Here is a 20,973-nt window from a genome sequence, read left to right on the forward strand (position 1 = left end):
AGGAGCCCCTCATAATAGAATGTGACTGTGCCCAGGGCAGGAGAGAGGCTCTGCTTAACAAATTGCAGAAAATGGCAGCCGAATTTGATTGCTGGGAACTCATGTGCAGGCTCAACTGAGGGCCTTTTCCTAAATTTCCAATAGGAGTGATTTTGGCATAAATTTAGAAAATAAATTTTTCATCTTTGCTGGCAGGAGCTATGCCAGCAAACATACCAGGCCAGAAATGCTTTTTAGAAGCACATATCCTTCACCTCTCACTGTCTTTTGACCAGATACTGCCTGAGGCCTTTTAGAGACTTTTATGAGTTGGCAAAATCATAGCTTTAATTTTTTTTTAAAGTTCTTGAATATTGGGAGGAAGTTTAGAAATGTTTGAAGTCCGGTGCCTGGAATTTTCTGACCAGCAAGTAGCTTGTATTTGGAAGCCAAATGTAATTTTATTGAAATGGAGTATTTTTAAATGTTTCCTCTGAGGGTTTGAAAACACTAAGTTCCCTTATTAACTGAGGAACAAATATGTAGGAGGCAACCCTTGGCTGTAATGGTCATGGGACTGAAAGGCCTTCTAAACCATTTTCCTGAGCATCAGCAGACAGGTAGAGAACAATCCTTTCTTTTATCCCTTTCACTAGGGGCCCTGATGGTGTGCGACTCGAAAATGCCAACAGTTCCATAGCAACTGTGACTGGCCTCCAGGTGGGAACCTATATATTCACCCTTACTGTCAAAGATGAAAGGAACCTGCAGAGCCAGAGCTCCGTCAGTGTCATTGTCAAAGAAGGTATCTCCTTGTCTTGGGTAGGACTGAGTGACGTGTGACTGACCCACTTTGAATTTGCATTGCATTCATTTGGGGAGAAATCTATCTTATTTATTGGACTGGATTTCATTTGCATTTCACTGTGATCTGAAGCAGGAACTGTTACTTGTTATCTAAATTGACCTATGTATGTGTGAGAGAGAGAGAGAGAGAGAAAGGTGAGGGGGGATGGTGGGGAAGGGAGGGAGAGAGAGGGAGAGAGATGAGAAATAGAGATGGAGAGAGGGAGAGACATGAGACAGAGAGACAGGCAGAGACAGAAGGGAGAAAGAGAGAGATGAGAAAGAAAGAAACATGGCAGGGGGCAGGGAGAGGTAAAGACCTTTCCTTTTTCTGAGCACATGTGTGTGGAGTTGGAGGGGAGGTGCTGGAAGAGGGGGTCACTGCAGTGCATTCTTACTTTGCTTTGGTGCCTCACAAATAAGGGGGTGATCTGACTCTCCTACTGACTGCAGTGACATCTGCTGTCAGACTTTATAATGGCTGCTTCAAACCAGGCTCCTACAGCTGGTGGGGTTTTTTTTAGTGGCTGGCAAGAGTCATGTCAAGAGGAAAACACAGTATTTACAGTTTTTTCTTCCGTCTCTAATCTCCTAATCAGAAAAAGACATCAAACTTGTATGTAATGATAGTCAGATGTGGTCTACTTGAACACTCACAGAAACTAAAGCTGTCATTGGGACAACAGATAAAAGTATCTCCTTTTCCTCCATCTTTTTCTTCTCCTTTCTGTCTTTATTTACCCCCTTAATTCGTTTTCTCCTTTTTCCCCCTCTCCCTCTTTCCTTTTCTCCTTTCTTTCCCTCCTTTTCTTCTCTTCACTCCCTACTTTTTCACTCTCCCCTCCCTCCTTTTTCTCTCATCCCTCTTACCTTTTTCTCAGTCCCTCTCCCGCTCTTTTCTTTTCTCTCTCCTGTCCTTTCCCTCTTCATCCCTTCTTCCTCATATTTCCCTTCCTACTTCCTCATTCCTCCCTTCTGTCTATCCTGCCAGGTATCTTCCCATTTCCCAAGCCAGCTGGCACTTCTTAGGTTCACATACCTCTCTGGCTCACTCTTCTCCTCTCCCCTCTCTGTTCTCTCCCTCCTTCTCACCCCATGTCTTTAACCACTCTCCCGTTGTTTAAAAATTTTTTTCCATATCTTTTTTTTTTACATCACATATATTTCTTATTTATTCCTTTCCTCTCTCCCTCCCAGAAAGACATCCTTCATAATAAACAATAAAGAAAGGGAAAATTTAGGAAAACTAACCAACATATCATCCAAGTCCAACTTCCTTTATATTGTTCCACACCTGTAGTTGTTCTCAGTGTTTTCAAAGAAAGGAAGTCCTCCCTGTTTTCATTTTCTCCCTCTTCTTTTTCCTACTGACTGTACCCTCTGCCCCTCCCCCCTGCTTTTTTTTTTGTCTTGACGTGTAAGACAGTGGAAGGCCAGCTGGATTTGGAGTCAAAGGACCTATGTTTTAATCCCAGCTCTGCCTTTTGCTATTTGTGTAACCTTGGGCAAGTCCCTTTCTGGGACTCACTGTCTTCATCTGTAAAATAAGGGCATTGGACTAGCGGATCTCTAAACCTGTGGTGTTTTTAATCCCTTTTTAACCATATATCATATTGCATAGTAGTTCCCCCTTCTTTGAATCGTTTAACTACTCCAGACTTTGCCAAACAAGTCTTTACACAGCTGATTTTCCCATGGAGAAACTACACTAAAGCCCGGTGTGTTACAGATATGAGTGAAATGAAATCTACACTCTCTTACTTTCTTAGTCTTTGACTTCCATTTGCTTGCTTACTTAAAATCTTCTTTGTTATTTTGAACTCATATTTTTTTTTTTTTTTTTTTTTTTTTTTTTTTTTTGCTTTTTGGCAGGGCAATTGGGGTTAAGTGACTTGCCCAAGGTCACACAGCTAGTACATGTGTCAAGTGTCTGAGGCCGGATTTGAACTCAGGTCCTCCTGACTCCAGGGCCGGTGCTCTACTCACTGCGCCACCTAGCTGCCCCTGAACTCATATTTCTATATGCAAAAAACCCGAAAGATGATTATATATGTAACTCTGAACTTATATTATGTAGTTTTCCTTAAACATTAACAAAGCTTTCCTGTTTATCACCTCCTAAACTTCCTTCTGCTCTTTTGTCTAAAATTTCAATGTTTCATTGAGTTTCTTTTCTCTTTCTGCATCTTTTTCATTACCCCACCAACCTATCTTCCTCCTTTCCAAGCCTTCCCTTATAATATGTAAGTATAGTCAAACAAATATAGCAAAACAAATCAACACATTAGCTGTGCCTGAAAACATGCCTTATTTGGTACCTCTGACCCATCATCTCTCTACCAAGATCTGGGAAGATGATTCATCATCAGTTATCTCAAGTCATGATTGGTTTCCAACTTTACCAGAGTTCTGTAGCTTTTTATCTTTATCTTTTTTTTTTTTTGGAGGAGGGAAGGAAGGGCAATTGGAGTTAAGTGACTTGCCCAAGGTCACACAGCTAGTAAGTGTGTCCAGTGTCTGAGCCTGGATTTGAACTCAGGTCCTTCTGACTCCAAGGCCGGTGCTCTACTCTCTGCGCCATCTAGCTACCCCTCTGTAGCTTTTTAAAATTGTTATCCTGTGTATCATGTATTATTGTGATCCTGTGTAAATTGTTATCCTGATTCCGCTTACTTCAAAAGACAGAAGTGTAACCTGCCCTCAAGCAACTTACATCCTAATAGGAGAAAAACACACATCTAGTCACATACAAAAAGGTAACTTCAGAGGGTCAGGTGTTAGCAGCTCGGGTGAGGAGGGGAGGGTTGAGGATAGGAAAGGCCTCCTTCAGAAGGTGGTGCTTCAGCTGAGTCTTGAAGGACATCACAGGTTCCAAGAGGCACCGCTGAGGAAGGAAAGCATTCCAGGCATGCACCTAAATGGTAGATGGAGTGTGGTATGTGAGGCACCCTCACAGACTAGCGATCCTGGGGGAGAGGGACATGTAAGAAGATCAGAAAGTTAGGAAGGGGCTGGAAGTGTTTTAAATGCCAAACATTTGGTATTTAATTTTGATTCCATTTAATGTTAACATCTGATTATAGAGATAATAGGGAGCCACTGTATTTTTTTTTATATAGAGAAATGATATGATAACACCTGTACTTTAGGAAAGTCACTATGGTAACTGTGTGGAAGATGAGTTAGAGTAGGGAAGAGACTTACAGCAAACAAACCAATTAGGACATCATTGAAATAGTATAGGTGATAGAGGACAAGGGCCTGGACTAATGTGATGGCTCTGTGAGTGGAGAGGTGTTATAAAGATACAAACTGTAAGCCTTAGCAGCTCATTGTATATGTGGGGTGAATGAGAGTGAGGCATTTTCCTGTGTCTGACCTCTTTGGAGTGTATGCCTGGTTGTATTACTGAGTCAGAGGATACACACACAGTTTAGTGACTTCTTTTGTGATTAGTTCCATTGCTTTCCTCATACACTATCTAAGCAGAAAGATGGAGTCCTTAAGAGGATGCATGGGAAACAAAGAGCTCAAAGAGCATGAGCAACAATGACTTTTACACTTGATTTAAGATGGCCCCAGAACTCATCTCCATATGGCAGGAACTTTGTATCCTGGTGAAGTGCTGACCTTAAGTCTAGTACATAGAGCCGGTTGCAGGCACAGTCAAGTCTTCATAAAAATTGCCCCAAATGTTGCTATTTTGGTGTACCCGTAAATATCCTGAAATCACAGACAATCAATCTTTCTGGCACTTTAGATTGCCCTATGTACTTTTCTCTTTGTATAGAAATGAACAAGCCACCTGTGGCCAGAATAGTTGGGAATGTTGTGATAACTCTGCCCACTGATACAGCCGAGCTGGACGGATCCAGGTCCTCTGATGACAAGGGCATAGTCAGTTACCTCTGGACTAGGGATGAAGGAAGTCCAGCAGCAGGGGTGAGTATTCTGGTAACGGTGGCCTTTGATGTAAGGTCCAAAATTTAAGCTCAGTCAACACACATTTATTAAGTACCTATTATGTGATAGTCGCTTTGCCAAATAGTCCCTCTTACTGAACTTAAAGTATAATTGTATGGTCATAGTTTTTTATAATTCTTTTTTTTCCTGCTAATCCATTGAGAATTCAAATCAGGAATTGATCTGAATCAAAGTAGGAGGGTATAATGTAATACATAGTAGTGAGATGCTATAGGGATCCTAAGAAGGAAGTGGTGATGTTGGTTTTTTCCCCCAAACAATGTCATCTGTATTATTCAACCCACAGGAAGTATTAAATCATTCTGACCATCACCCCATTCTATTCCTCTCTAACCTGGTGGAAGGAACTTACACATTTCACTTGCGAGTGACTGATGCAAAGGGTGAGAGTGACACAGACCGGACTACTGTGGATGTGAAACCTGGTGAGTCCTTCCAGGGCCAGCACCTGAGGGAGCAGTTAGTCTGTACCTTGAGGATGGTTCTCCTTGCCTTAGCAAAGTCAGGGCTAGATGTGATTCTTGGGTCTTACTGTCCAATGGGTGGTGGTAAAAGTGTGGGATGGTTTGGTGATTTTGAGCACAGGAACATGGGTAGCTTGAGTCATGATGCTTCATCAGAGCCCAGATGCAGAAAACAATTTATTTTTATAAGTTGAGCCCAAGGCTTTATGTGACAGCTCACCGAAGGTAAAATAACTGGCATCCTGTAAGTTAGCAGATTTGCTGAAATGAGATGTCCTTCTTAAATAGAGCTTTGTGTCTTTTGTTTGCTGCAAGGCTAATTTGTGCAGTAGCTATGGGGAGAGGGGTAGAATTTATCAGGGCCTTTGCATTCCAGAGCATCTGGTAAGGAAGGAATGGTGACAGCCCACTCTGGAGTAGTGAGGCTAACAATAGGAAACTCAGGTATGGAAAGACTCCTCAGGTTGAAGTGGAGCTCAAGAAGTCATCTCATCCTTATCCTCAGCCAGGGTGGTTAGCCTTTTCCAGACGCTGGAGAAGCTCGCTGTTTATCTATAGCTAATCTACTAATTATGCAAATTACACATCAGAACATGAAAATTGTGCATCCAAATATATAAGTGAGGTAGCTACTCTTGACAATGAAAGTTTTTACTTCTAAATGTAGAAACCAACAGTCTTTAATAACTTATTCAAAAGTAACCCAATAGAGAGCATAGCAGCAATAGAACTCTGTCCTCGTTAAAGATACTTCCACCATTTTGACATACGAGGGTTTCTTTGGAGTCAAGTTCTTATTGGCAGGCCTCCTTTTTCTACTATTGCTGCTCATAGCACTTTCCTTCTCATAGAATCGTCTGCTTTGGAGTTGGAAAGGACCTAGGAGGTCATCTAGGTCATTTTAAAGATGAGGAAACTGAGGCCTAGGTAAGGGAAATGACTCCCAAGGTCACTCAAGAAGCAAAGAGCAGAGTCAGATACCCTAATTCTAGATTCAGTAGGAGATTTTTCCTCATCACACCAGGACAAGGTCCCAACAAAGTGCTCCAAGGTCAAACAGATTTCATCTTAAGTGATATTTGTTCATGTCTTAAATTAATCCTCAGATTAATTAATTTAATCCTTAAATTCTCCTCAGAAGTCCCACCTAATACACTGGAAGCCTTCCTTTAGATCTTTTAATTTAATGTTATATATGATAGTGCAATAAACAAATACCATCCATTAGTTTGGCTGTCCTTTCACTTTCCATTTGTACCCAGCAAGTTTAGATGAAGACTGGAACAAAAATTTGGCCAAATTTATCCATTATTTAGTAAGCAGATCATTAAGAAGGGAGCTTTTTAACTCCCAAGGCAGCCCATTCCGTTGATAAACAACTGTAATTGTTAGGAAATTCTTTCTTATATGGCCCTAGAATCTGCTTCCCTTTAACTTTTGTCTGTTGAGCCTAGTTTTTTCCCACTAGGTCCCAGTTGAAGAAGTTTACTCTCTTTCCCCATGACAGCCCTTCAAATTGATGAAGACTATTACCTCAGTATGTTGAGTGAGCCTAAGCTGCCCACTTCCTGCAATAGAAAAGACCATAATTTATAACTTGAAGTGCACTGAGCTTGCTCACCCAACCAACCTTCTGCTGCATCATTTCCAAATTTTACCTGATAAACCCCTTCAGGTAGGCCCTAGGACAGAGTCCAGGCATGGTCTTGAAGTATTATATATATGGAATCATCTATAGCTTTTTGACACTGGAAGGAGGCCACCTACAATTCTAAGGAACCTTTCTGCCACCACCTTTCTTGTGTGCCAGAGTCATTGTAAGGGCAGCTAGGTGGCACAGTGGATAGAGCACTGGCCCCAAAGTCAGGAGGATTTGAGTTCAAATTGAGCCTCAGACAATTACTAGCTGTGTGACCCTTGGGCAAGTCACTTAACCCCAACTGCCTCCAAAGAAAACAAGACAAAACAAAAAAATAAAGGCATTGTGTCTTTCGGGAAGCGTGCTGATTAATTTGCTCTGCCTGCTCCCTGTCCTTTACAGACCCCAGAAAGAATAACCTGGTGGAGATGATCCTGGACGTCAACGTCAGCCAACTAACAGAGAGGCAGAAGGGGATGTTCATTCGGCAGATCGGTGTCCTCCTGGGGGTGCTGGATTCTGACATCACTGTGCAAAAGATCCAGCCTTATACAGAGCAGAGGTGGGGAAGGAGGAGAGGAGATGGTCAAGGGGCCAGGCTTCCAGTGAGCGAGAGTAGGGGTGGAGTGGCCTAGGTTTCTTCATTTTGAGCCTGTCCCAGCAAAGGGAGAAAGTTTCCAAGTCTTCTGTGGTAATAGTCTGTCTCTTAGCTCTAGAAGGTCTCTCTCTGTTTCCAGTCTCACCAGACAAAAATGATTCACCAAATCTAACCTACCCTAACAGAGCAGCTACGTGGTACAGTGGTTAGAGTGCTGGACTTGGAGTTAGGAAGACCTGTGTTCCAATCCTGCCTCATACACTTCCTAGCTGCGTGACCAGAGGCCGATCTCTGAACCTTTCTGGATCTCAATTTCCTCATTTGTAAAGTGAAGGGGTTGTGCATGGCCCCTACAGTCCCTGCTGGCTCAAAAGCTGTGGTCTTAAAAGAGATCCCACCTGGCCTTTGTTGACCCATTTAGAAAGGGCATCTAGCATCCATATCAGATTCCATTGACTTTTTCCTGGGTTGCATTTCCTCACAGCACGAAGATGGTGTTTTTTGTACAGAATGAGCCTCCACACCAGATCTTTAAAGGCCATGATGTTGCAGCAATGCTCAAGAGTGAGCTGAGGAAGCAGCAAACAGATTTCCTGATCTTTCGAGCCCTGGAAATCAATACCGTCAGTGAGTAGTTCTAGGCCATGGGAATGGAAAGCCCTGACTCCACAACCCAGGGATCTGTCAGAAAAAGCTTCTTCATTCTTCCCTTCCTATAGAAGGTGGAATCCAAAGGGTCATTCTCATTGGCTTGGATTTTTGATGTTGATAAGATTTCGACTGATATTGTATTGATGCCCAGAGAGGTATCATGATATGATGGCTAGAGAGAGCTGTCCTTGGGGTCAGGAGAGCCTGAGTTCAAGTGCCACCTCTCCTTCTTCCTGGCTGCGTGGTCCAGGGCAAGTCTCTTAACCTTCCAAGAAGCCTTTCCAAGTTCCCGTTACTAGTGCCTTCCCTCTGAGATGATCTCCAGTTCATCTTGTCTGTGTCTTGTTTGTACCTAGTTGTTTGCATGTTGTCTCCCGCATTGGACTGTGAGCTGCTGGAGAACGGAGCAGTCTTTTACCTTCCTTTGTATCTCTAGCTCTTAGCATAGAGCCTAGCATATAGTAGGTGCTTATTAAATGTTCATGACTTGACTTAACCTTCAAGTGCCCCAAGCAACTCCCTTAGACCCTTTAGTTGTAAAACAGGTACCAGTCTGCTTTGGTGGAGGGAGTCTCCTTGCTGGAAATTCTCAATACCAATGAAATCATAGGTCCACATAGGAACAAATAGTAATAAAACAAGCCCTATTATGCACTTACTCACCAGCCCCTGAACTTGGTTACTAAGTAGGTCAAACTGTGTTCCGTCTGTAGGCGGTGATGTCCCACTGTCCATAGAATATAACATAAACATTGAATCTTTGCTCAAACACCCTTGGGATGATAGGACTTTGCTGTATGGTAGCAAGCATTGATTAAGTCCTCACCAGATACATTGGAAGCATCTTAGTATGGACTTCTACAGATGAAAACTGTCCTCAAAGGTTGTTTAAAGATCAGCCCTTGTTCTGCTTGTTGTGGCTCGATCCAGTCATGCATATTAGAGTAGGTACCCAGGCCAGCCTGGAGAATATAGGAAACCCTATCTTTGGGAAACTGCTATAGACAAAGGAGCATTGAGCCCTTCGAGCATTCTGTACTTTGCCCTGAAAGTCAGAAGTCCTCCCTCCCACTAGCTTAGCTAAAAACTTGACTTTTTTAGTGACTTCCCTTCCCTTCCCCCATCAGCATGTCAGTTGAACTGTTCTGATCATGGCCGCTGCGATTCTTTCACCAAGCGCTGTATCTGTGACCCTTTTTGGATGGAGAACTTCATTAAAGTGCAGCTGAAAGATGGAGAGAGCAACTGTGGTATGTACCCCTTGGAGCTCAGTTAGTTTAATTTAGCATTGGTCTTGTCTCTGAAGTAAGCAGGCGTACTGGGCTGACAGTGGAGATTAGCTTTGGGCATTTGTATTCCCCTTATGGACACACTTGTTCCTTAAGATCTGGGCAAGGTCTAAGAGTAAGAAAAATGAGTTGTGTTAAGATGAGCAAAGTACTGAAGTAAGATAAGGCCTGCTGATAGGGTCCTTCTGAAATTCATCTACGTGGTTTATCTGCTTTGTTTTTCCCTATCACAGAAGTAGCTTTCCATTTATCCATAAATCTCTATATCAGCCATCCATATCTCTCTTTTAGAAGCAACAGTAATGATGGCCATTGAACTTTTAGGACTTCCCCTAGCAGTGCCTACCGGGTCCTTCCTCCTTGTGCACAAAGGGCTGAGCTCTGACCTTCCCTGGAGAGTCCTGAGACTGATCAGGAAATGGGTCTATTTCTTCCCATTGGGTCCTGATCTTGCATTCCAAACTCATATTCCCTTCTGGTTTTTAACTGTACCTACAAATGTCCACTTTTACATTTGCTCTCAATAGCAAGGAAGCAGCTGCCCTGGACCCATCTCTTACTTTTTAGTTTTCCTCTGCAGAATGGAGCGTCCTCTATGTCATCATTGCCTCGTTCGTCATTATTGTTGCATTGGGGATCCTGTCCTGGACCATGGTCTGCTGCTGTAAGAGGTAAGACGGGAAAGGACCCAGGATGCTACTGACTCCTCCCCACAACTTAAGACTATGTGTAACTAGCTTTCGATTTCTTTTTTACATTGTAATTGTCACAGCCACATTGTTACAGTGACTTTGGCATTCTGAAGATATAGTTAAGGACTAGTTGCCATTACACTGTCATTAAGGTCACTGTCCTCTTTCCCACAATGTGAGAGGATTAGGGCAACAAAATTTGCCCTGAGTGGCTGATATTTGAAGAGAAAACATGACTTTCTGCCTCTTTCCTTAACCTGTGAGGCCCGGTACACATCTTTAAACACTGTGCTACCTGTCCAGGCCTGGAGCCTCCTTCATTAGCCCTAACCCGAGTTGTTATTATATCCTTCCTCCCCTTCTTGCACTCTGTGGTAAAGCCAAGCTAACGTTCCAACTGTCCCTCACACAATATTCCATTTCCCATCTCTGTACTTTTGCACTGCCCTGGCTGTCCTTCGTGCCCAGAATGCACTCCCAGCTCATCTCTACCTCTTGGTGTCCCTATTTCCTTCTACCTTTTGTGCTAGTAACATCTTTTCTGATCTCCCCTTGCTCCTAATGCTTCCTCAACTTCATCTTACATTAATTTTGTATATGCTTACTCACATGCTTGCTGTCTCACCTGAAACAACATGAGCACCGTAAGGTCAGGAACTGTTTCCATTTGGTCTCTGTGTCACCAGCATCCCACTTAGAGTGACTAACAGTAAATGCTTCTTGACTGTTTTCTAGGAGAAAAGGGAAACCCAAGAGGAAAAGCAAGTACAAGATCTTGGATGCCACAGATCAGGAAAGTCTGGAGCTAAAACCAAACCCCAGAGCAGGTAATCCTTCTCCAGGGCAGTCATTTGAAGCTGGGGCAAGGAAGATTTTTATCCTGCCTGATCAAAATAAAAGCATTGGAATCTGGGCCAAGTCCACAGAATACTCTTCACCCAACCTGGATTCTTTGAAGGGCATATGATATTCTGTAGGGAGGACAGATTTCCTGGTGAGGACTCTAGGAGGACCTCCAGTTAGCTACCTCTGTTACATAGAGCTGGAGTGCACCAAGGCTGGTGGAGTGACATCTGAGTGTGCTGACTGAGAAGCTGAGAAAGATCATGGAGAGCCAGAGAGGTTTGCTGCAGATTAGGAAATGAGCAAATGTCCCAATCTTCTTATTTTATAAGTAGAGGATGACGGCTTAAAAGTCTTCAAATTTTAGACCAGTGAGTCTGGTAAAATTCCAGAGTGTGAAAGAATGGTCTGTGAGTATCTGAATGGGGAGCAGTGAATACTAAAAACTACTATGGCATTATCAAAAACTACTTTGTCAGACTACTCTCTGGGAAGTTAGGCTGGTAGTTATCATGAGAAGGGCTGTAAATATGGGGAATATGCCTGGATTTCAGCAAAGCAGTTGATAGTTTCTCATTACTGTCCTTGTGAAAAAGGCGGAGAGATGTTGGTGATGGATTTAGAACTGGTTGCATGCTCAGACCTCTGGTTCTCATCTAATGCTCTTTTCTAGATAGCTGAAATGTGGGGATTGGTGGGTCAATGTCAGATTGGCAGGAGGCCTCTAGTGGAATGCCTAGAGGATCTAATTTTTGGCCTTTTGTTGTTCAACATTTTGATGAGTGGTTTAGCGTAGAAAGCATGCTTGTCCTGTGTGCAGATGGCGTAAATGTAGACAAGAGAGTTATCAGATAATGACCCAGATGGGAAAAGCTCTCGCTAAGACAGATGATGGGGTGAATTGAACAGAAACAGCACTATGGAAAGAGTGCTGGATTTGGAGTCAAAAGACTTGGGTTCAAATTCTGGCTCTGTCACCTCTGTAATCTTAGGCAAGGCACAGCCTCTGGGCCTTCATTTTCTCATCCGCAAAATGAGAAGAGGTTGCAGTAGATGATCTTTGAGGTCCCATTTGGCTCTAAATCTATGATCCCATGAAAGAAAATATTTAACTGAGAAAGGAAAAGTAAGGAGAGAGGGCGTGGCTGCAGAACAACTCCTGTGAATGAAATCTAGGGATTTTAGTGGACTGCAAGCCCGGTGTCTATCACTAGTGTGATAGGACTGCTAGAAAATTCATAGTCTTAGGCTAAATTAAGAGAGGTAAGCAGAGTGTCCAGAAATAGGGAAGTGATGATCTCATTGTAATCTGCCTAGTCAAATTACATCTGGAGAGATGTGCTGCCTTCTGGGCACTGTGGTTTAGAAAGAACAGATAAATTGGAGAAGGACAGTCAGGGTAGTGAAACAGCTCGAGTTCATGCCTTTTGAGGGTCAGGTGAAAGACATGGGGGTATTTAGCCTAGAGAACAGTTGGGGGGGGGGTGGGGATGGACAAGTATATAACTGTCTCTAAGTATTGAACAGTTGGGGGCAGGGGTGGGGTGGGGTGGGGATGGACAAGTATATAACTGTCTCTGAGTATTGAAAGTCCCTCCCTCATGTAGAAGAGGAATTAGATTTCATTCTACTTGACCCCAGAGGACAGAACTAAGAGCAGCAGGTAGATATAAGGGAAAACTTACGAATAGTTAGATCTATCCACAAAGTGGGATGGCTGCCTTTGGAAGTACCAAATCCCTTATCCCTAGAGATACTTAAGCAAAGATTAGATGACCACATCAGGAATGGTATAGAGAGGATTCGTCCTCAGATCTGGGTTGGACTAGATGCCCCCTAAGGTCCCTGCCAGCCCTGAGAATCTGTGATTCTGAAGGGGTTGGATGTCTCCGCCACAGCGGGTCATAGACCTAAGGCATAATCAAAGAGGTATCTAAGGCTTAGAGGCTGTAATGAGAACCAGAAAAGGTATCTGCAGTGAGCGTCCCATCCTGCTCAGGGCTCCCTCTGCCTCCTGCTACTGCCTGAAGTCTTTTCTTCCTGTCCATCCTGCAGAAGGCCAACGCTTTGGCCCTCCCCTTTCTGGCCTGGGACCTGGCTTTGGGGGCCTGGAACTCGGACAGGTTGCCCTTCTATGTACACTGGTGACTGGTTCTGGCCAAGTCTCAGAATAGTGCTGCTAGTGAGAGGAAGTGTAGATAGGGCTCTTATCCAGTTAGCTACCCCTCAGCATGGCTTTATGACCAGGTCACAGCTGCCTTTCTGGATCTCCTGACTTCTTGTCTTTGCCCTGGCCATCCTCCGTGCTTGGAGTGCTCCCCCTACTTACCTCCCCCTCCCAGCTTCCTTCAGGACTCTGCTTACATCCTGCCTTTCCAGGTCTCCTCCCTCCCCCACCTGTGCCTTCCCTTTACCTTTCTTCCACACTGTCTGTGCCTTATATACTCATGGTTTTTTGCAGGTCATCCTGTAATTACCTCCCCCCACCCCCATCAGAATGTGACCTCTCTGATGACAAGGAACCTTGTTTTGAGTATTTTTTTTTTCCCTAATAACAAGGATTCATTAACACAGTGTCTGGCACATTGTTATCGGACTGACCTGACCTCTGTCATCAGCCTCCTCCCTGAATTCCTCTTTTCCCACTAGAATGGTTGGTTCATTTTCTTCCTATCTTTTTGCATCTGTGCTTTCAGGCAGTGTCTCAGCAGCCCAGTAGATGAGGAGCTTCCCACTCATCCCTGGGATTCCTTTATCTATATGGCTGTGCAGTCCCTTCCAACTCTCTGAAGCTGTGGTGGTCATCTAGCAAAGAGGCTTCTCTAGGAGCCAGGGCTCATCTGCTCCATGGCTTCTGCTTTGAGAAGTTCTGGCAGCAGCACAAGCCCATCAGAAATCATTGTGGTAGGGGCAGTTAGGGGGTGCAGTGAGTAGAGCATCGGCCCTGGAGTCAAGAGGACCTGAGTTCAAATTTGGCCTCAGACACTTGACACACTAGCTTTGTGACCTTGGGCAAGTCACTTAACCCCAATTACCTTCTCTTCTCCTCTCTAAAAAAACCCCAAACAAACAAAAAAAAAAGTTCTTGTGGTGATGGGCCTAGGAGAGGGTGAGCTAGGTCTCTGTACCAGGAGTTGTCACCTGATGTGCTGTCTCCATTTCATCCTGGTACCCACAGAGTCCATAGCGCTAGTGTGATGCATGTCTCTGAGCTGGGACAGCTGTACTCGAGCCTCTGAAGGCACTGTTAATAGAGGGGTCATAGTGAGAAACAGAAGGGCCCTTGCACTCATCTAGCCCACCTCCCTCATTTTTCAGATAAGGAAACGAAGGCCCCAAGAGGAGTGTGACCTGGCCAAGGTCATACCGGTGGCACAGTCCAGGTTCAAACTCCAGGCCTCTAGCTTCTAACCCAGTTCCCTCTCCACTCTATCCTGCTGCTTCAATTTCAGTTAAAAGTGTTTATTTAGCACCGCCTGTATATAAAGCCCTGTGTTTGACCCTGCTGGGAAGGATCCAAAAATAAACTTCCTGTCCTTAGGGAGCGCCTAATCTCCTTTGAAGGACAGGGTGTGACAGACTGAGGAGGAGTTTGGACTTTATCCAAATGGAAGTCATTGAAGGTTTCTGAGCAGGGGAATAGCCCTTAGAAGACAGACTGGAAAGAGGAGTGACCAGAAACAGTACAACAAGTTAGGTTATTGCAGTAAGCCATATGAGGTAATGAGGGCCTGGATTTGAGCTGGTGGGCTATGGGAATGGGGAGGAAGGAATAAATATTGGGGGCAAGAGAGAAGATGAGGCTTTTGGATGGGCTGTTAACAGAGAGAAGTCATTTTGGAGTAAGTAAGAATTATAAGTTTAGTTTTCTTCATACTGAGCTTCCCAACAGCAGACTGGGACAGGGGAAAGAGCTCGAGCTCTGGAGTTAGAGGACCTGGGTCCAAGTGCCAGCATTGGTGCTACTTAGCCTCTCTGGGCCTCAGCTCCTCACCTACAAAACGAGAGCCTTCTTAGCTCTGGATCTGTGCCCCTGTTGCCTGTGATCACCTGCTTCCAGCAGGCAGTGCCAAGAGGCAGTGTGGTACACAGCCCAGGAAAGATCTCAGGGCAGGAGATGCCAGTTTCAACTCAACCTACTTTTAAAGTATCCACTCCATGTAAGGCACTGCACCAGGTACTGGGGGTATGAAGACAAAAATGAAGCCGTCTTTTTCAAGCCACTTACATTCTCTTTGGAATATAGCATTTATTCAGCAAGCATTGATTTCAGGAGGGAGAGAGGAGTAACCATCTGTGGGATTAGGGAAGGCCAGCACCTGAGCATAGAAGGAGGTTCAGGTAGAGATGAAATGGGAGTACATGCAAGACATGCTGGCCAACTTGTGCAAATGTCCCAAAGGGGGAGATGGAATGTCGAGTTTGAGGGTTATGGAAATAGTCCTGTTGGTTAGAACATCAGGTATTTATTTATAAGAGCAATATGAAATAAGACTGGAGAGAGTAGGTTGGAACCAGATCATAGACAGCCTTGAGTGCCATGCTGAGAGAGTGGAAGTTTTTTGTGCAAGCAAGTGATTTTGGCAACTGTGTGGAGAATGAATTGTTGAGGGGAGAGATGAGAAGCAGAGAGGACAGGAGCAAATTATAAAAGTTCAGGTCATTGGAATGGGTCCAGACTAGGTTGGTGGCTGTGTGGGGAGAGGGCTGACTCCAAGGTGTCAAATGTGAGTGACTAACCACCAAGGGAGCCCAGAGAAAGAGAAGAGACAGGGACCCAGGACAGACCTTTGAGACACAGCCATGTTTAAGAGGCAGGAGATGGATTATGATTCAATAAAATAGACCAAGGAGTAGAATCAGTGGAGGAGGAAGAGAAACAGGAGACCAAGAAAACATCTAGAAGGAAAGAGCAGTTGATACTGTCAAAAAGTCGTAAAAAGGTGAAGGAAGTTGAGTGTGCCAGCCGTGGCATGAATATATGATGAAGTAATTGACACAAAAAGACAAAGACACGGGGCTAAGCGAGTCGTGTAGTTGGGCTGTAGACTGATTTTAATGGAGTTACTGACAGTACTTTATACAGGTTAATTGCTGACTCATCCTGACTTCTCAGAAGAGTACAGTGGAGCATTGGTTAATATTTTTTATCTCCTTGTTCCTGGGAATGAGATGCCGGTCTCCTACAGGCTAACAAATTGAAACATTTCTACTCTTTCCCATGTAGATAACCATGCTGAAACAATTCTGTTCTTTCCCATATGGGTAATCATACTGCAACATTTAAGTTCTTTCCCGTGTGGATAATCACCTGCGAAGCTGGGTTTTCTTTGCCACATCTTCTTATCCTAAACATGGCCTTTTGCCTTGCATAGACCCTTCCTCAATTGATCCTGCCATGCAGAGATCTAAAAAGGCCTAAACAGGATATAGCTGGCTCTCCATAGTTGAGGGCAGAGAAGAAGTCATCCTAAGATTTAGAAGTCGAGATCATCAGTAATCTCTGAGACAGCAGTTTCAGTAAAGTGGCGGAGTTGAAGCCAGAAGGAATTCAAGGGGCTGAGGAATTACTGGATAGTGAGGGTGAGCAGACAGAGAATATGGCAATTCTTTCTAGAAATTCGGCAGTGAAAGGAAGGAGAGATTGACTCTTAAATACCTTGACGGAATGGCAGGGTGAGTAAAGGTTTTAAGAATGCAAGAGTCCTGAGCGTGTTTGCATGCAGTAAAGAAAGAGCTATTAGTTAAGGAGAGATTGAAGAAACAGAGATGGAATGATCGATGGGGTAAGCTGCTGGAGGACTGGGGAATGGGATCAAGTTGAGGGATGACGGTTTGGACTTGACAAGAAGAGCCATCTCTTCCTCAGAAACAAGAATAAAGAAAGAGAAGATGAGGAAAATTGGAGAGTTTAAAAGTATGGAGTAGAAGAGATGAGGGAGCTCCCAACAGGTAGACTCTCTTTGCTCATTTAAGTAGTAGATAAGATCTTCTGTCTGCCAAGAAGAGAAATGGGTATGGGAATAGCATAAAGGTAATCAGCTAGGGAAGGAAAAAAGTTGCCATTCCAATATTGAGCACCCAGTGGAGATTGTGTAACATGAATTTGTAGAGGACCTATTTGGCACATTTGTACATTTTCCTCCACTGGCATTAAGCTGCAAAGAGGTAGGTAGAGAGTAGATAGTGAAGATGACTAGGTTTGACATTTGCCAGGGGGTAGATGGTGGAAGGAAAAGCCAGCAAGATTTTGAAAGGTGGGTAACCCTGGGGTCAAAGAGGACGATGAGGCCAGAACAGGGAGATAGACAAGGAGGAAAGGAGGGACCAGAAGTCTTAGTAAGAACAAAGAGGCAGAAGGAACGAAAAGGGATTGTGATCAGAGAAGGCAGTTTCAAGGAGGTGGAATTGGAACAGGAGTGGCTGAGATTTCTAAGGACTTGGTACTAAACCTTAGGTAATCCACACATTTAGGTAATCCACATGTTTCCTCCAGCCAGAGGAAAATGAATGAAGGAGACAAAGAAAGACTTGTTAGAAAAGTAAGGAAAAAGCCAGAATTCCTCATGACTTAGAAACTGGGAAAAGAGAGAATCTTAAATAAGGAAGGGGAGTTCACAGTGTCACTGCTCCATCCATGCTGGGGAGAGCTAAGAACTGAGGATGGCCCAGCTGCTCTGTTGGAGTTTGGAGGATGTTTCAGGAAAATAGTGGAAACAGAAGCCAGAGTGCAGGTGATTCAAGAGTGGGAGATGAGAGATGGAAGCACAATGTAGATGTCTCAGTTTGTTTGTGAAAGGAAAAAAAAAAGATTCCTCGCTGAGGTAAGAGTATCTGGGTTGAGGTGGTTTTTTTCTTTTTTTTAAGGATAGAGGGGACACCTGAGCATTTTGTTGGCAGAGGTGGAAAGAACCAACAGGGAATGAAACAAAATGAATGCCATACAATGGGATTGGAGGACCAAAGTCCTGGAGAAGGCACGAAGACATGGGATTAAGCATAGTTAATGATAATTCCTTAGTGAGACAGAAAGGGTCACCTCTTCCTTTGAGATAAGATGGGGCAATAAAATGGAAAAAAAAAATGCTGAGATTTGAAGGAAGGAAGACAAACAAGCTCACTTTGAGCAGTGTCAGTCCCAAGTAAAGTAGGAAGCACAAAGGCCCTGAATGTCAGTGTGCTGATCAGTTAGAATGGAAGAGGTTTGGAACAGTTGTGGCTGTGGATTTGGTTGGACGGCCAACAAGAGAAATAAAAGGACTGCTGACTAGATGAGGCTGGAGGATGAGGAGAGGGGAGAACGTGTCTGTGTGTGAAGGCAAACAAGGGAGTGCTCTTTGACCTGGGAGCCAGTGGAAAGAGTGGGCCTAAGGGATGAGCCCAAATGATGCACTCTGATGCCAGAAACGCCTCATGCCCTGCTGGCTTGTGAATGTTCCTCCTGAACAGATTGGACTGTGGGCCCCAATGCTCCTTTGGCCGTTCTGTTCCTTGGCGTTGCTGGACTGTGCTTGTGCTTGGCTCTCTCTTTAGCCCCAGTGTTTTCCTTCAATGCTTTATGGAGGACTTCCTAGTTATCTTAGTGCTATGGCTTCTCTCAAGGATCTGCAGTGTTGGGACAAGTGTTGCCCCTAATTTGCCTTTTCTCCCATCCTCCTTGCTTCTTACACTCGTCTGCCTTACAGGGAACAAGCAGAAGGTACCCATCCTGAACAGCAGCCTGATGCACTCAGAATCCGAACTGGATAGTGATGAAGCTATCTTCACCTGGCCAGATCGAGAGAAGGGCCGATTACTTCGTGGCCAGAATGGCTCTCTGCGCAATGGACAGGCTCCACTCAAGCCCAAGACCCCCAGAGAGGAGATCTTGTAGCCACCTTGTGCTCCTGAGAGGAACGGGAAACAAGGGAGCAGAGGGGGAGGGAGGCAGGAAATGTCTCTGTTTTAGGGAGGAAGGGACAGCGAAAGCTTGAGAGGTCCAGGCTGCTAAGTCATTTCCAAGAGAGAGAGAGAGAGAGAAAGAGAGAGAGAGAGAGAGAGAATGAGAATGAATGTGTGTGTGCGCGCGTGCATGCGTGTGCATGCACACACGTGCGCATTCCATTCTTTCTCCTGTATTCTCTCTTCTCCTTCCCTCCCCCAATTCTGAACAGAACTGGTTGTACTTGAATCCAGACATCTCTAAGGAACTCCAGAGGAAACTGTGAACGAAGAGACTTCTTCTTCCCCAGGACTTAGCACCCAACCGAAAGGACCTCGCTGAGCTGCTCAGCTCAGGACCCCTTCTTCTGGGGTGAGGCCAGGGCAGGGTTGGGGAGGACATAGTGTAAGCAGTTCTAGAAGTATCGTTCCAGGGGAGCTTCCAGCCTCCCCTGTCTTCCTTCATTCCCTCCTCTTCTCCTTGCTCCCGTCTCCCCCATCCTTGGATGTGGCTGCTTGTCCTGAGTCCTTCCTAGAGCCTAGACTGGCAGGCCACAAGGAAAAGTAGCACAGCAGAACCTCTTCCTCTTCCCCCTGCCCCAGTCCCTCCAGACGAAACTCCAGGATCCTGATGCCCCTGGGACAGCTTGGAACATGAATCTTTTGTTGTGTTTAAATTATTTTGTCCTTTCACTGAAATAAAGAGAACTGAGCCTCCCCCTTGAGCACTGATGGAGCAAGGCTATGGGTGAGAGGCATCTCTAGTTGTTTACGAGCTAGGCGTTCCCCTTGGGAGCCCAGGCTTACTCAGCCTCTTCCACTCCCCTGCCACCACCACTGCCCTCTGCTCAATCTGGCAGATGTGGAACACTCACTGTCCACCAGCATCTGTTGGGGCCCCTAGTGACAGGAGCACAGATGGCCCCTGGATCCCCTCATCATCCGAGCCCTGGTTTCCCCCACTTCAGTCAGTTTTTTTCTCCACTTAGGCAGTGGAAGGAGAGAAGAAGGCTGCCTGAAGGACAGGGCTGGGCCCATTCGTTTCAGGGATGCCTGCATCCCTGATGCTTTTTTAGTTCCCATGCCTGACCTACTTTCAGAGCAAACATCTGGCAGGTGCCCACGTTGTGGTGGATTCACCTGAACTTGAATAATTTGTGCCCCGTATTCTCCCATTCTGGCTCATGGCCAATTTCCTCAAGCCCCTGAAGCCAGGACTCCCTCCCTGTCCTGCAAGGCTGGCATCAGAATGAAGGTGGTCACTGGAATTGGCAGAAATGTAGCAGCAGTGTGTGTCTGTGTGTGCACACAAGAGTGTGCCTGTGTGTGTGCACACATGACATAGATGAGAATGAGGATTTTACTCATTTCTATTTTCTCACTGTGTATCATTGTTCATTCTCCATCAGAATGTCACTCCTCGTCTGTTGGATCTGTTTGCACACTTCAGGGCCCAATTCTTTGCCTGGAAAATTCTCCTTGGGCAAGGAGGCCTGCTGTGCATCTCTGCCTTGCTGATAACAGCTTTGCCCTCTGTTTCTGGGTGCCGGAGGTTTGGGGGAAAACTTTTTTTAAAAGATAAAAAAATTTATACTACTGCACTACAGACTTGATGTGAAATGATTAAACATGCTATTTAATTTTTCTTGTAGCCCACTGAATGTAGTCATGCCTTCTTGCTAACTTTATTGAATTTTCAGCAAAACCAGCTGCTTTCTATTTGTTTTTCTCACATGTGACAGGTACCAGCCAAGAAGTCAAGATTAGGTTCACTTAACTGTCAGGTGTGGGCAGCTAGGTGGCACAGTGAGCACTGGGCCTGGATTGAGGGAGACCTGACTTCAGATCCAGTCTCAGACACTTACTAGCTGTGTGACCCTGGGCAAGTCACTTAATCCTGTTTGCCTCAGTTTCCTCATTTTAAAAAACAAGCTGAAGAAGGAAATAGCAAACCACTACAAGAAAACCCCAGATGTCGTCACAAAGAGACACAACAACAACTGTCAGATGCCTGTAGTCCAGAGTCTCCTGAGAATTCCTGGGCCTCCCTCCCTCTCCTGTCAATTTA

General features: G+C 44.8%; 1 protein-coding gene across 1 annotated transcript in view; it reads left to right on the forward strand.

The window, feature by feature from the left end:
* KIAA0319L (KIAA0319 like) overlaps positions 1-20,613 on the forward strand; it is a 91,282-nt gene extending 70,669 nt beyond the window's left edge. The window contains exons 13-21 of the mRNA XM_036743234.1: positions 636-784; positions 4,616-4,767; positions 5,096-5,234; positions 7,315-7,474; positions 7,995-8,137; positions 9,289-9,411; positions 10,031-10,121; positions 10,878-10,969; positions 18,671-20,613. Coding sequence (XP_036599129.1) covers positions 636-784; positions 4,616-4,767; positions 5,096-5,234; positions 7,315-7,474; positions 7,995-8,137; positions 9,289-9,411; positions 10,031-10,121; positions 10,878-10,969; positions 18,671-18,858 — 1,237 coding nt within the window. The 3' untranslated portion in view covers positions 18,859-20,613. The remainder of the gene's footprint in view (positions 1-635; positions 785-4,615; positions 4,768-5,095; positions 5,235-7,314; positions 7,475-7,994; positions 8,138-9,288; positions 9,412-10,030; positions 10,122-10,877; positions 10,970-18,670) is intronic.
* The last annotated feature ends 360 nt before the right edge of the window (positions 20,614-20,973 follow it).

The sequence above is a fragment of the Trichosurus vulpecula genome, chromosome 2 (assembly GCF_011100635.1).
Source record: "Trichosurus vulpecula isolate mTriVul1 chromosome 2, mTriVul1.pri, whole genome shotgun sequence".
NCBI lineage: Eukaryota > Metazoa > Chordata > Mammalia > Diprotodontia > Phalangeridae > Trichosurus > Trichosurus vulpecula.